At 36.0% G+C, this 15,813-nt stretch overlaps 1 protein-coding gene across 1 annotated transcript in view; it reads left to right on the top strand.

The window, feature by feature from the left end:
- The window catches only part of Rab1 (RAS oncogene family member Rab1), a 51,371-nt gene extending 42,072 nt beyond the window's left edge, over positions 1-9,299 (top strand). Inside the window, exons 3-5 of the mRNA XM_089092133.1 lie at positions 585-680; positions 3,682-3,909; positions 7,807-9,299. Of these exons, the coding sequence (XP_088948259.1) occupies positions 585-680; positions 3,682-3,909; positions 7,807-8,007 (525 nt within the window). The 3' untranslated portion in view covers positions 8,008-9,299. The remainder of the gene's footprint in view (positions 1-584; positions 681-3,681; positions 3,910-7,806) is intronic.
- Positions 9,300-15,813: the final 6,514 nt, after the last annotated feature.

Here is a 15,813-nt window from a genome sequence, read left to right as displayed (position 1 = left end):
GCACTCAAGAATCAATAAATATTGAAAAAAAAAATATATAATGAGGTTGGTCATAGAGGAAAGTCTTAAAAATAGCTAAAACTCGCAGAATATTATAAGGTAATTAAACCAAATAAAACACAAGACAACTTAGTAATAATAAAAATGCTATATATAGAAAAACGAAGATAGACTGGTCATTCATTTATATATCATAATCTTAAATTAACTTACTCCAAGCAAACGAAAGCGTAAGGAGAGTTGTTTTTTTCACGCATATGTAAGTAAGTAACTATATAAGGATTATAAGTCATTTGTAGAAATGACTCCTTGAAAATTATTTAGACAGTAAACCTTCCAAGTACTGTTTTTTTTCTACTTATGTAATGTTGAGCATGTTTAGCAAGCTTAGTATTGATAAACAAATCACGTCGCTATCCTCTGTGAACCTTGTTGTTTGTTAAATAACAAAGAACGATTCCATAAAGCTTCAACTAAACCAAATTTTATGGGTTTGTGGGTAACGCCAGGTGACATTGATTTTTTTTTTTTTTTCTTAGTAGAAGACTAATTATCAGGATGTTTAAGCTAATGTTTATTTTTAGGATGACACATATACGGAAAGCTACATAAGTACAATTGGTGTAGACTTCAAAATCAGGACTATCGAATTGGAAGGAAAAACTATTAAACTTCAGATCGTAAGTTTGTTTCCTGGAAGTTTATGTTTCAGACATGAATAGGTTGAAAAAAAAAAGAATTCAATTATTAGCTGTGGGAGCTTAACGAAACAGAATTATATTTTTTTATTATGGTGTGCCCAACTGCATCAGATAATTATAATTAAAACAATTTTATGTTTAAAATTGAATTTTATCTTCAATTTTTGAAAAAAAGGTAAATTTAGTTTAAAAAAAACTAAAATCTAAATTAAAAATAAAAAAATTAAATGTTTTGTCGTGTAAACTTTAAGAATTGTTAATTATAGAATTATAGAATGTTAATTATAGAATCTGGGTAATCAAAAAATATTAATTGCATTTTCTGATTTGGGGTATGAAAGTCTGTGAAAACTGTATATTATTAATTTTTTTTTTTTTTTTTTTTGAAAAACAAGAAGTTCAGTTTTCTCCTCTAAAAGAAGGACTGAACTCGTCCCCATCCCAAAGAAATATATTTACAGAAAATCATAGAAGGTAATAAATATACATGCAGTGGCTGTTTTATCTGGGAAGCTGTTTTACCTCAATCTGGGAAGGGGCAAGGTTTACCATAGGAGTGCAAAAAATATAAAAGGAGCTTAATTTCAGAAGAGGTGAGGGGGGCAGCTGCCCCCTCCTTCCCAGGCCCAGAATCGTCACTGTATACATGGTAATAAAAAATTGCGTTAAACTGAAAGCATGAGAAAGAAAAAACTAAGCTAAAAGAAAAAAAAGTCAGGCATCCAATGCCAGATGAAGGACTAAAAAATAAAATAATAAGGGAGGAGAGAGAAAGAGGGAGATAACTGGGCTTTAAAGAATGAAGGTAAGGAACTCGAATTGAAAATAGTAAAATAGGATATTGATTTTAACGGAACAAAATCATTTAAAATTTGCTGTCTAGTCCACAAGTTAGTTAGTGGGTTATTCTGCTCAAACTGTTAAAAGTAGATAATACTGTAAATAAATAATTCATTATCGTTAAACAGATTAGTAAGATATATTTCTAATAAAAGAGTAATCGATGTGATTATGTGTGGTATTACTCCCCCCCCCCACCCTCCTTAGATACTGACTTGAGTCTGTCTCCATCTGAAAAAGAGTAGTTCTTTTACGGTATTATTTATTTTTAATGGGATGTATGAATTTTTTTTTTTTTTTTTATTTGCAGTAAAAATTGTAAAATTTAATGCTAAAATACACTTTGTCTTATATATGCAACTTAAGAAACAATTCTAGCAAGGAAAAAGTTATAATTTGCCGCAAGTATTTTAGTTTTTTTTTTGTCTAATGGACACTAGATTCAAAAACCTCCTTCTTTTTCTTTTAATGTTGCCTTAATTATAAAGTTCCTGAGACAGGAATTCAGTTTTGGTGACTTCTGCACTAACTTCATATGTATTTGAACGCTTTTGAAGAAAGTCTATTTTTCTTGTTTTATTGTTGCCAAACTCTTAAAGTTATGTCATGATTCCCACCTTCTTCTGTGTAAGTAAAGCAGCAATACATTCATGGTCTGTGTATTCTAAAGAGCACTCTAACAGAGCAGAGATATATCAAAGAATATACTGCATTGAAAAGTCTGCCAGTCATTGTATGCTCTGACCAGAGATGTGCAGTTGTGTATAGCAAAGGAAGCAGTATTCTGCCTCTTAAAAACGAAACAGAACAATTTATTCATATTCCCTTTGAGCGGCTAGAGCTTGTATTTTTGAAAATGTGACTGCAAAATAGGCTGAACCTTTTGCAGTATAAATTAGTAATAGCTTTGATTTATAGATTAAACAAAAAATCGGCTGTAAACAGCCGATTCTCCTCCTGAATTTCTTTAGAAAAATAAAATAAAAGGAAGCCACTAAAATTGCAGTTTTTTCTTTATTGGTTGCTGTAATTTTGCTGTCCCAATGTCGATTCATGAAAACAGTGGGGAACTCTCACAATTTTGAATTAACAGTTTTAATATTCACAATGCTAGTTTCATCGGTTTAATTTCATCGGTTTTAGTTCAAACACCTCGGTATTTTCTGCTCCCTTATTGATTTTTTATTGAAAATTGAACCATAAACTATTTAATTTACTGTTTGTCATGACGCAGCTTTCTGCAGCAGCAGCATCAGCGGGATTTCGGACCTTTCTTGACAGTAGATGTCACTTAGGTCCTCATTCAATGGTTTCTCAAAATATCACGTTAGAAAGTTGAAAAAGATAAGGAAGGGTTGAATTGTCACTATAATTTTACACTGCATTTATATTCAAGATGCACCAAATTTAAGTAATAAACTGGACTATATCTTCTTATCTGCTCCTATGTCTTGTAAAAACTGCACTAGAAGTCGACAAATTTGCATATTAATTTTTTGTCAGCAATGCCTCCCAAAGTAGTTCTAAATTGGGGCACATAGAATTCTGTGCAAATAACTTTGCTATATATTGTCTCTGATGTTGAAGGCTATCACAATCTAGTAGAAAATATGTAATTGTCTCTTCATTGTTGCAATGTTTGCAATGTTCATCTTCTCCAAAGAATCTTGCACGATAGGATTGAACCTCTGCATGTTGAGATCTTAAACGAAAGATGATAACTTCATCTTTTCTTGTTAGTTTCTCATATGTTTTTAGTTCGTGGCTTCTTGTGGTTTTGCGAGTGACAAAGTAATTACCTGACAAGTTTCTGTTTTCCTCAAAAGAGAACTTATCTAGGCTCTTCATCACTTTTTCAATCATCTTAACTTCCTTAGGGGAGTCACACTCACTAAAGGGGCCTGTAATTTTGGTGGCCTGCTATGCAGCTCTGTTTGCTCTTTCATTACCATCAATCCCAACCTGAGCAGGTGATGCAGCTTTCTTCTTGTGTCTAATGCTGTTTTTGAATATTCTCTTATTCAAAAACAGTATTGTCATATAGTCAACAGATTGTATATCAGCTTGTTGACAAGCTAATATGCAGGGTACAGGCAATTTTTTGCACCAGGCTTTAATTACATTTGTTTGATACTTGTAGTGGGACACAGCAGGCCAAGAGCGCTTCCGCACCATCACCTCTTCGTATTACCGAGGTGCCCATGGAATTATAGTCGTTTACGATGTCACTGATCAAGAGTCCTTCAACAATGTAAGACAGTGGCTAGAGGAAATTGATAGATATGCCTGTGAAAACGTCAACAGATTATTGGTTGGAAACAAGTGTGACTTAGCAGCTAAAAAAGTTGTTGACTACCAGATAGCAAAGGTATTTGATTTTTGTTTTTACTTTTGTTCCAATTTTCTTTCGGGTTTGCTCCTCTTTGTAAAATTTTATTCTCGAAATGGCGCATTGTGGAGTAATTGTGCCACAAACTAAGTAGGTTATTTGTTGTAAAAGAACAGACTAAACATTAAGTATTTTAAAGTGAAAACCTCTTTTAAAATGTAAGCATTACAGCTGTCTATATATCTTAAGGTAATGTACTGTACGTTTATGATTGAATCTGTCTTCGTTTTTACGTGTGCATTTGTATTTATTATTTTATTGTTAAGATCATAGCATCATTATAACTATAGCTTCCTTGACATTAAGCTTTGGGAAATCTCCTTGGACCTGTCAAAATGTATAGCCAAATAGAAATTTTATAACTATCTTTAATGCTAAGTAAGATTTCAAATTAAGGCCAAGAAAGATTTCAAATTTTAAGGTCCAATTTTAAGGCTACCATCTAGACGCAATCGAAATTTGAAATAAAATACGATGAGCTGTGCCGGCTTCTATGAATGTTTATTGAGAACCTCAGCAAGAATAAAGTATGGAAAATTGTCTATTTTTCTACGACGTCTTTTATTTCCCTTTTTCTCTTCTCTTGCTCTCTCTTTCTTTTCTTTGCTATCTCTTTTAGTCTTTCTCCTCCCTTGCTTTCTCCTTGGGATTTTTTGTTTGCTTAATCTTATAGAATCATCTGTGACAGCACATTTTGTCGTGCTTGGAACCAAAGGAACTGTATGGCGCTTTCCGTAAAGTAATTATTATAAAATCAATCTTGTGGCCGGTGTTTACCCCCCCCCCCCGCGATTAGCCTCCAGAAAATAACCCCCTCATCCGCGGAAAATACCCCCCTGAAAAACACCCCCCGTGGTAAAATAAGGCTTTCCAAATTTGAGAATTTTATTTGAGTTTTGTTTTTTTGTTTTTATTTCCGTAGGGGGGAGGAATTTTGATGCTTGTATATTATGTGCCAGTCAATCAAGTTTACGCTGTGTAAAACTCGGGAAAAAACTGGTTTTTTCGTTAGTTTCTTCGTTACTTTTGAAACAAATTTGGGCTATAGATTTGCACATTAGAGGGGCGGGGGTGAACTATAACGGGTCTGCATGCAAGATGTGTTAGGTACAATTATTCTGCTTTTTGTGAACAAAGAATTGCTTTCTGACTTCCAACTGTCCAATTACTTTACCCCCCCCCCCTTATGTACAAATATATAGCCCAAATTATATATTTCCTATATATTCTGTCACTTGTCTTTACCTTGTCTCGCGCTAAGCTGAAACTTACGAAGAAACTGGTTTGCTCTCGAGTTGTATACAGCGTAAACTTGAGTGAGTGGTGCATAGTACACAAGTACCAAAATTCCTTCTACGGAAATTAAAAAAACAAGCTGAAATAAAATTCTCAAATTTGGAAAGCCTTATTTTCCAGGGTGGGGGGTATTTTCCGCGGGGGCGTATTTTCTGGGGGGTGGGGTAAACGCCTAGAACCGATTCATCTATTCGACCTTTCACTGGTTTTAGTCAATGTACTTATATATCATAGGCAGCGCAAGCGCTGCCTAAGTAAAGAACGATGTTGGCAATGTGGTATTTGAAAGATCTATATAAGGTTTTTATGGAAAGTGTTGTCGTAGAAATTTCAAAAAGGGTTCATTCGATTGGAAATTTAAAGGACTAGTGTCCTCTTGAGAAATGGCATCCCAGTTACCTCAACCCAAGAAGAATTCAATGTTCTTCTGGACCAGTTCACTGAAAGCACCTGAAAGTGTAAGACATCACCAAAAGACCCACTCTGCCAAATTCAACATACCTTTTGAGCTTTTTACTGCATTGAAAGTTATTCAGTAAACTAGGAGACTGAAATCAGGTGCAATGGGACCTGACTTGATACACAATCAAATGTTAAAGAACCTTAGCCCCAAAACAGCAGACATCATGACAGCTTTTTTCAACAAGCCTGCAGCAACATCAACAGTCCCAAAGCAGTGGAAGAAAGCCGCAGTAATTCCTATATTGAAGACAGGAAAGGATCCAAAACTTACAGCATCCTACAGACCTATAGCCCTCACATCGTGCCTTTGCAAACTTATGGAACATCTTGTTAAGTTAAGAATCCTCCCAGAACTACCAAATTCATTCCAGCATGAACAATTTGGTTTTCTCCCTAATAGAAAGGTAGACGAGCCAGCAGTGATAGGGGTGAACTGTATTTTGTCAGCTTCAGTTTAAAGATGACCCAGGATTATCTATGTACTATAATAATAAGCTACAAGATTGTTCAAGATATTATAAATTTAAGTTATATTTTCTCTTATTTAAATCCTTAGATAGAAAATCAAATTATTTCCGCAAAAGACTTCAATATTTGATTTTGCTCTGATAAATTACGGTCTTTTAGTCTTGTTAACAATGATATGATCAAATATAATTTGTCTAAGAATGAGCTAATTTGCGCATGGCCTGCCAAGAAGCCTGTGAGCATTTCTTTGCTTGGATGGCAGCTTAGGCCTTCAACACTCACAAAGAGTCTTTGGTGCACTGATGACCTGCTTTGCCAGTGAATTGAATCCTAGTCCCTCAGAAATTAAGACAACAACAAATAGGGTTTTTAGTGTTAGTTTTCTAGGTTGGAATAGCTGATTATTCTGGCCATACAAGATAGATTCTACAAGCATTTTCAGTTTTTAGCTTTGAACAATTTGTAGTTCGTTTCAGTGGACGTCATATCGGCCCATACTTTAATTTACATACGCTGAAGTACCCATCTTCTGATTTAGAATCTACTCAATAGCATTGAAGCTTTTAGTATTTGTATATATGTCGTTTTTTTAAAGAATTCTATCCTACTAAGTTCTAATACCATAGAAGAAAGAATGATGCAGTTGTAAAGTTTAATGATTTTATCCAAATACTACTACTACTACCACTAAAAGCCCACTTGAGCACAAAGTCATCTGAACCTAGCTGCATATGCTCCTCCGTCATCCAATTTTGTTCAAGAATTTCACTCTTTGCACTCCCTATAAAGTTCGATTTTTTTTTTTTTTTTTTTTTTTTAGATCTTTCCTTATTTCCTCTTCATGCCCATTTGGGGACAACCTGCTTTTGGTTTGGCCCTGATCTAGCCGAGTGGTTAGCACGCTACACTTTACATTATTTGTCCGTGAGGAAAGGGGTTCGAGTCCTGATATCGCTAGTTATTTAGTTTGGAACGGGGAATGGTGGCATGACTTTGTAAGCTCAGCCAGAGTCGACCCAGCTCTTAACGGGTACCTGGAGAAAGGGAAGGTAAATAGGAAGGATATGCAAAAGCACAGGATAACTGGTTCACGCCTTGGCTGAAGGGCCATGAAACATAGATCAGAACCGCCGGTAGGAACTGTAAAGTCCAATGTTGTATATTTTACCTTTTTTTCCCCTGGTGGATAGCTAAAAAGCACAATATTTGGCAATCTATCATCCTTCATTCTTAAAATATCGGCTAACTATCTTAATCTTTCTTTCGTTATATCCCTTGGGGTCGAACCACATTTATCGTGCAATAATTGCTTAATATACGGTCGGTCCAACGAGTGCCTTAGACTATCCTTAGATAATCCCTCTAGAAAAAATTTAAGAAATCTTCCTCGATTTCCGAAGTGTTTTTTTTTTTTTTGGGGGTTAATTTAAGTTTTTTTTGCTCCAAGTAATCGTTACTTCTACTGTTTTCGTCAATAAACCGTTATCGAACTAATATCTTTGTTTTCAGGACTATGCTGACCAATTGGGAATTCCCTATATGGAGACTTCCGCTAAGAATGCCACAAACGTCGAGCAGGCTTTTTTGAAGATGGCTTCTGAAATCAATATTTTTTTATTATAAATACTGAACTAATATTTTTGTTTTCAGGACTATGCTGACCAATTGGGAATTCCCTTTTTGGAGACTTCTGCTAAGAATGCCACAAACGTCGAGCAGGCTTTTTTGAAGATGGCTTCTGAAATCAAAAATAGAACAGCTCCATCTTCTGTCCCGATGGGCCAGAGCCAGGGAATCCAAATTGGGGACAGAAATCGTCCTGTCGAAGCACCCAAGTCTGGATGCTGCTAAATTCTAGGATTTATCTTTTTTTTTCAGTAAAGTAGATTTTTCGAGTCAGGTGAATGATGGCTATCTGTTAACCTGTTGTCTCAATTAAATCTTAAAACGAACTGTTTGATATACGCGTCTCAGCAAAATCTAATGCAATATTATGTATTGTGAAACATCGATTTTTTCGTTAAAAGAATTGAAATGCTATGGCAGTAGGTATAAGACCGTTTCGTAATAAGTTTTAGAACAATTTAACCTAAATTTAGAAATTTAAAATGTAGTAATTTAAAATTAGAAATAAAAAAATTATTAATATATTAGATGTCTTTTTTTTTATTTGCCGTTAGTTTGCTATGTAATAATTTACTTATTTTTGTTTCTTTTTTTCGCATTTGTGTACCTTCACTTGTTCAAAGTAAAAGGTAATGGCACACAATGGGAAAAGAAGTGGGGAATAAATCTGTATTTTCAATGGTTTTGCTGAAATGCCTATATTATTTAACTGTTAAAACTTTGATCTAAGTAACGCCACGTAGGGAATAAATGGCTGTCATATATGTTTATTTGAAGTTATTTTCTTTTTTGGTTTGTACGCAGTCAAGACCTTCACATTTTTTCTTCTTTTTGTCAAAATTGACACTGTTATTCCGTAATTGGGCAATATGAAGGGGTGCGTTTAAAATATACTGCACCAAATACAAAATTTAAAGTGAAATATTTTTGTCTATAGAATTCATTTTATTATACCACAAACTTCATAAACAAAGTTGAAATAACATATTTTCGCAGAAATTGAAAGATTTTTTTAAGTTAAAGTCCTTTTCATAAACAAACTATTGTGGATAGTTTTACGTTTATGCTAAATAAGTTCTATTATTAAAATTGCAATCTAAAATCAGGAGTTTTTGTTTTGTCAAATCAAGTTTCTTGCAACGCCTATTTTTGGAATAACAGTGTCAATAAAGAATTTGTGGTAGTTATGCTAAGAATTTGGGTACTGAGATTGATGTAAAGCTTTGTAATCGATACTGTACAGTGTATTTATCTATCCTTTTATATATCCACATTTGTCTTTAGTCTAAATCTTATTTGTGGTGGAGTATATTTTGCACTATTGTTTGTTAATTTCTGCTAGAAATAATATAAAAAACTTAGTTTTGTCATTCCATGTAAATTTTTTTTTTTCGTCGATCTTAAATAGGAACCCTTGTCTTAAATCCGATTGACTTGTCTTATTAAATATAAGAAAACGCGTGCTATTTGGAGCTGTTTGTGCGTGTTCGAGTTCTAATAAATTTTCCGATTGGTAATTCCTTGTTTTGTTTTATTGCAAAGATGTCACCAGTGTGTCCGCCTAGACAATGGCATAGATGCCTTCATGCTATGATGTGAAAAAAAATCACGCGCATTATGCATGAAAGGGTCTCCAGAAAAAAAAAACATTATAAAACGATAGAAATTGTGACAAACGGGTCTAAAAACCAGCTTTTTGCAATTATTTGGCCCGTTTCGGGGAAAACCTCACTATAAATTTTGGGTTTTACACCAATGCCGAATGACGATTGTTCCGAGCCGAATGTAAACCTTATATAATTTTAATAACAGTAAATATATTTTAGGATTTTCTTCATATAGGGGTGGGGTCATTCTCCTCATGCAGTGTAATGGCTACAGAATTTTCTCACCTCTTCTTATTTTTCACGACTATCTTGAAAGTACTTCTGAAATCAAATCGATTAGCTCTTTTTTTTAGCATCTAAGCTGGCTGTTTGAATCAACCTAGCTAAGCCCCAAAAACAGGGACTAATACACCAAGCTAAGTCCCAAAAATAGGGACTAGTGTACCAAAATTTAAAATTAAAAGTTTGGACTATTGAATGCTGAACATTTAAAACATTTGAATAATCGTATGTCAAATTCAGATTTGGTCACCAGATGACTCTAGTTGAAATAATCGTCAGATGGCTGAAGATGTGAGCATTATATTACACGTATCTTATGTATAGCATTTTCCACTTTTTTGTATAACGGAGTGGACTGATTTAGCAGTCAGTCCTAAATTGTGTTTGGAACCTATGGAAACTTCAAACCACAGTATTTGGAATGAATAAAAGCACATTGCTCATATCATCTGGAAACAACTATAGATCGCAAAAAAAAAAAACAAAAAAAACTTGACATTACTCTTCTAACATTACAGTCTAACACACCACTCTCCTGCAGGATGAACGCATACAAAGTACTGGAATCCTTAGCTGTGTAGTGAACCTGCTGCAAAAACCAAATATCAGCTGTTTCACTTAACAGTTAGTCAGTCCTTTGTCGGCTTTAAAATCTTCGATTATCAACAAAGTGATGATGTTGACGTTCGTGTAATGAGATCGCATTGCTAGGTTACGCTCCCGTGAAATTTCCACTAGGTGCATAAGCATAGCGCAAAGAGGGTGTCCGAGCGCAGAAAGATCTGGGTCACATTGGGGTAGTTAGGGTGGGGAGGGGGTAGAACTTGCAAAAATACTTAGTATTGCACAGAGTATAGCTATTTCACGCTAATGTCGATCAGTTGAAGAACTCGTGAATTCTTAATGCTTGAAAGTGCAAATTAAGGCAAGGTAAATGTGAAAACTAGAGTGGAGAGATAATACTCTCCCTCTACTGTTGAAATCCCTCATTAGGGGAACTGGATCTTAAATTGCACTCGTGGAGAGATATTCTACCTGACAGAATGCTCAAACAAGCTCTCCAGAATAAAAATATACCCAATCTTTGTTTTTTTCCTATTTCTGCATACATGCCTTTTTTGCAATTGATCCAGGGAATTTTGGATGCGCCGCCAGATATTTGTTATCAGCGCTTTTTTCTGCCCTAGATTTCATATTGTAACCTACTTTAGCTTGTTGAAACCTGGCAACTATTTTTTAGGAATCTTTCTTTATCGTGGGTCCTTGTCTATATGCTGACTTTTAATAACAGTTGTTCAAGACGACAAATTTTGCAACTCAAGACCTTTTACTTGTACCAAAATATCTTCTTTTGAGGTTTAAAACAATGCTTTGTATTCATCGACTAGTGAAGTTCGATTATGATTTATGGATTCCAGTGCCAGATTTCAGATTCTGGACCATATGAATATATATTTTTTATTTGTTTTTCTTTGCCATTATTTTTTCCTTCTCTTTTACTTTTTTCGCTGCACCCTCGTTTTTATTTGAATTGGTACGAAGGATTGGCATGAATGATGGTCGCTTTTGCAAACATTTTTTTGTTTTGATTTTTTTTTTTTTTTTTCATATTGAATTGTGCTAGAGTCAATAAAAATGTCTGAAAAACATGGAAAACTTTATCTGTCGACGGATCTGTCAAAAGGTGACTGAAAATATAAGATTTAAGGATAGAAAATTGCTTAAAACTTACTTTAAGTAATACAGAAAATGTAAAATATACAACAATACTTAGGCATTTTTCACATTCGTGTATTAAGGTGCAGCAAGGCGAAATAGGTTAAGTAAGAGAAATAGATTTCAATTCTGTTTTCTGTTGCGCTTGACCAATCAGAGTGCCTAATTGTCAAGTGGATCATGGTGGATATGGTGATCAAATCAATATGGTTAATATGGTGGATATGGTGATCAATCAAGTGTGTATGGTGGTCAAATTAAATAAATATTTGTTTTATATGGTTATTTTTGGTAATTTGGGTTATAAGGGCACACTGCTTATCACACCAATGTGAAAAACTCCATTAGTTGCCTCAGACTCAGATTAAGGTTATATTGATAATAAAAATCAAGAAAAATTAATTTTTAGTCAGAATGAGATTTAATACCTTCGTCCTTTTTCCCGATGGTAGCTGAAGCCTTGACTCTTTTCGTGTACAGCAGTAGTTTCTCGTCTTCACGAATACGTGGGGCACTTTCTTGGGCCCGCTTCAAACCCTATTTTGTTTTAAGAATTCCATGTAACCTTTCCGTTTTAATCTTGTTCCGTCTTTACGATTTCCACTGCACAAAAAAAAACCTTTGATGACAACGCTGGAGAAAGGAAGAGAAAGCACAAATATAATTACCAATTTTAGATTTGCGCATACCTCGGTTACAAAAGCATTTTTTTTAAGGAGCCAAACTCCAGTAAGTAACCGCATCCATATTTTCAACATTGATGAGACTTTGCTTCCTCCACTCCTGTTCGATTTTGTTTCCATCCCATCATACTTTCGGAGAAAGGGTTGGAGGGAATCAGGCCGTAGTGACTGAACTGATACAGGGTCAACCATTTCTGAAAATTTGTAAATATCATCATCGAAACGAAATCGAGTTTGGATCTGCTGCACAGCTTCAATGTAAAAGATTGTGCAGCTCTGAGGATCTTTTCAACTACGTCATGGGGCACACCTGTATCTGATTTTAGTGTCAAGGGAGATTCCTGCCCATTTGAACCTAAGTAAACACTTTCGAGGTGAAGGTAAGCACTTGAGTCATTCACATTAAGTGGAAATGCATTTGTTGACTTCACATAGTCCTTCTTCATGAAGCTCATAGAAAGTTCCGTGATAAGAGATTCATTTTCTAGTTTCAGGCAATAAAACAGTGGTTTGTCAGCTTGAAAAGCTACATTAAATTCAGTAAGTAATCCCAATGCAAAGGCAACAAATTTAAACATGCAGTTCATGGCTGGGTTCAGATTTGTGTATACAAGCTCATTGAGCTTTGTTTGATCATCAACTAGTAGAAGTCTGTAGTAGGCACGAAGACCATCCCATTGTTCCAAAATTTTGTTCACGGTAGGTTTGACTGAAAGCCATCAAGTCTGCCCAGCCTGCAGAATCTTATGCCTGTCAACTTTACAGAATTTTTAAAAGTCAAGGAAAGGATTTTGCCTCTTGTGACTTTGCGTGAAGTGACTATACATGGAGAGACAGATGTCCTCCACGGATTTTGCCAATTTCTTGCATGCATACGAAGCAGCCAGATGAGCCATGTGGCAAGAGCATTTCACTATGACTACCAACAGGAAAACTTGTTTTATCATGGACGAAACGCTTTGATTAGCTACCATCATAGAATTTGTGGTGTCAGAGCAAAACCATATGAAATTAGCCGGGGGAAGCTTGTGAGTTTCTATTATGCATTTCTTCAACTCCTCAAATATCGCCCTGGCTGAAGATTCAGGACACACGATAACGTCGAGTACATCAACTTCAACTGAGAGGTCATCATTGCAAAATATTACTCCAACTGCTAGAATCTTTTTAGAAGATACATAAGTGGAATCATCAATAGTAACAAAGAAGCAGCAATTTCGCAAGACTAATCAAACGATCTTCATAAAAATGGCTATCTCAAAATTTTATCAGATGGGTTTAGGGAAGAAAGGGTGGTGAGGGGTGGGCTAGTTGCGGTTGATATTTTTTACTCTTAAAAAGTGGACTAGAACTTTCAATTTCTAATCAATCAAGCCCTCTCTGAAGTTTATACGAGCATTCCTTCCATAAAAACCATATATGCCGCCAGGGCATAACTTACAAACCTGCTCCCGGACCCTGGGGGGTTGTGTCGACACGGGAATTTTTGTTATCTGATTTTTGAACTATTTTTAAAAAAAAACTGGCTATCTCAAAATTTATTCGGATGGGTTTGGGGAAACGGGGCATGGGTGTGGGGGGCTAGTTGCCCTTGGATCTCTTTTGATTCTTAAAAACCCAACTAAAACTTTCAATTTCCAATCAAACGAGCCGTCTTTGAAGCTTATTTGAACATCTTTTCCATAAGAACCATTTATGCCCCAGAGTATAATTTACAACGCCTGGCCCCAGGCCCTGAGGGGGTTGTGTCGACACAGGAAATTTTGTTATCTGACCCTTGAACTATTTTTGACACAATAGCTATCAAAATTTTTATCTGATGCATTTGGGGGAAAAAGGGCGCTGGGGGGGGGGGGGGTGATTCTAGCTGTCCTGCGATCACTTTGACTCTTTAAAAGTGAACTACAACTTTCAATCTCCGACCAAATGAGCTCTCTTTGAAGTTTATACGAGCATCCCTTCCATAAGAACCATATATTCCCCCAGGACATAACGACTGCCCCCGGGCCCTGCTTGTGTCGACACCGGAGTTTTTATTATCAGACTTGAACTATTTTTTAAAAATGATTATCTCAAAATTTTTAACTGGTGCATTTGGGAAAAAGGGCGGGGGGCCCTCTGATCACTTTTGACTCTTAAAAAGTGAACTAAAACTTTCAATTCCCAGTCAAATGAGCCCTCTTATGTTTATACGAGCATCCCTGAGTAAGAACCTTATATTCCCTCAGGGCATAACTTACAACGCCTGATCCCGGGCCCTGGTTTGTTGTGTCGACAACGGAGTTTTGTTATCTGACCTTTGAACTATTTTTAACAAAATGGCTATCTCAAAATTTCTATTTGATGTATTTGCAAAAAAGGGCGGGGGAAGGGGGGCTAGTTGCCCCCCGATCTCTTTTGACTCTTAAAACGTTAACTAGAATTTTTAATTTCCAATTGAATGGGCCCTTTTTGAAAATTATACAAGCATCCCTTCTAAAAGAACCATATTTGCCCCCATTGCATAACTTACAACGCTCGCCCCCGGGCCCTGGGAGGTTGTGTCGATTCTGGCGTTTTTTACGATCTTTGAACTATTTTTGACAAAATGTCTATCTCAAGATTTTTATCTAATGCTTTTGGGGAAAAGAGGGCGTGGGGGGAAAGTTGCCCTTCGATCTCTTTTTACTCTAAAAAAGTGAACTAGAACCTTTAATTTCCAATCAAATGATTCCTTTCTGAAGTTTATACGAGAATACCTTCTATAGAAAACATAGTTGCCCCAAGGGCATAACTTGCAACGCCTGCCTCCAGGCCCTTGGGGGTTGTGTCGACTCCGGAGTTTTTGTTATATGATCTTCAACTATTTTTAACAAAATGGCTTCCTCAAAATTTTTATCTGATGTATTCGGGGGAAAAGGGTGTGGGACCGGGGGGGGGGGGGGGGGTGCTAGCTGCCCTTTGATAGCGTAAACTTGGGCGGCTAGTTGCCCTCTGATCACTTTTGAGTCTTAAAAAGTGAACTACAACTATCAATTCCCAATCAAATGAGCCCTCTGTGAAGTTTCTACGAGCATCCCTTCCATAAGAACCTTATATGTCCCCGGGGCATAAGTTACAACGCCTGACCCAGGGCCCTAGCGGGAGTGTCAACATCGGAATTTTGTTATCTGACCTTTGAACTATTTTTAACAAAATTGCTATCTTAAAATTTTTATTTGATGCATTTGGGAAAAAAGGGCGTGGGAGGGGGGGGGCGAGTTGCCGTCCGATCTCTTTTACTCTGAAAAAGTGAACTAGAACATTTAATTTCCAATCAAATGAGCCCTCTCTGAAGTTTACACGAACATCCCTTCTATAAGAACCATATTTACCCCCATGACAGAACTTACAACGCTTGCCCCCGGCCCTGAGAGGTTGTGTCGATCCTGGCGTCATTCTAATATGATCTTTGAACTATTTTTAAGAAAATGTCGATCTCAAAATTTTTATCTGATGCATTTGGGGAAAAGAAGGCGTGGGGGTGGGGGTAATTGCCAAACGACCTCTGTTGAATCTGAAAAAGTCAATATAAGCTATTTTTTTTCCATCAAAAAAGCTCACTGTGTGGTGCTTATGGGCATCACATCGACAAGCACTGCGGTTGCCCCAGGGTATTACTTACAAGGCCTGCCCCGGTTAGGTCGACGTCGGAGTTTTTGTTATATGATCTTTAAACTATTTTCAACAAAATGGCTATTTCAAAATTTTTATCTGATGTATTT

This window comes from Artemia sp. Qi Xiang Cuo, chromosome 7, assembly GCF_049724085.1.
Source record: "Artemia sp. Qi Xiang Cuo chromosome 7, ASM4972408v1, whole genome shotgun sequence".
Lineage (NCBI taxonomy): Eukaryota > Metazoa > Arthropoda > Branchiopoda > Anostraca > Artemiidae > Artemia > Artemia sp. Qi Xiang Cuo.
This window is presented reverse-complemented; position numbering and strand designations above follow the sequence as displayed.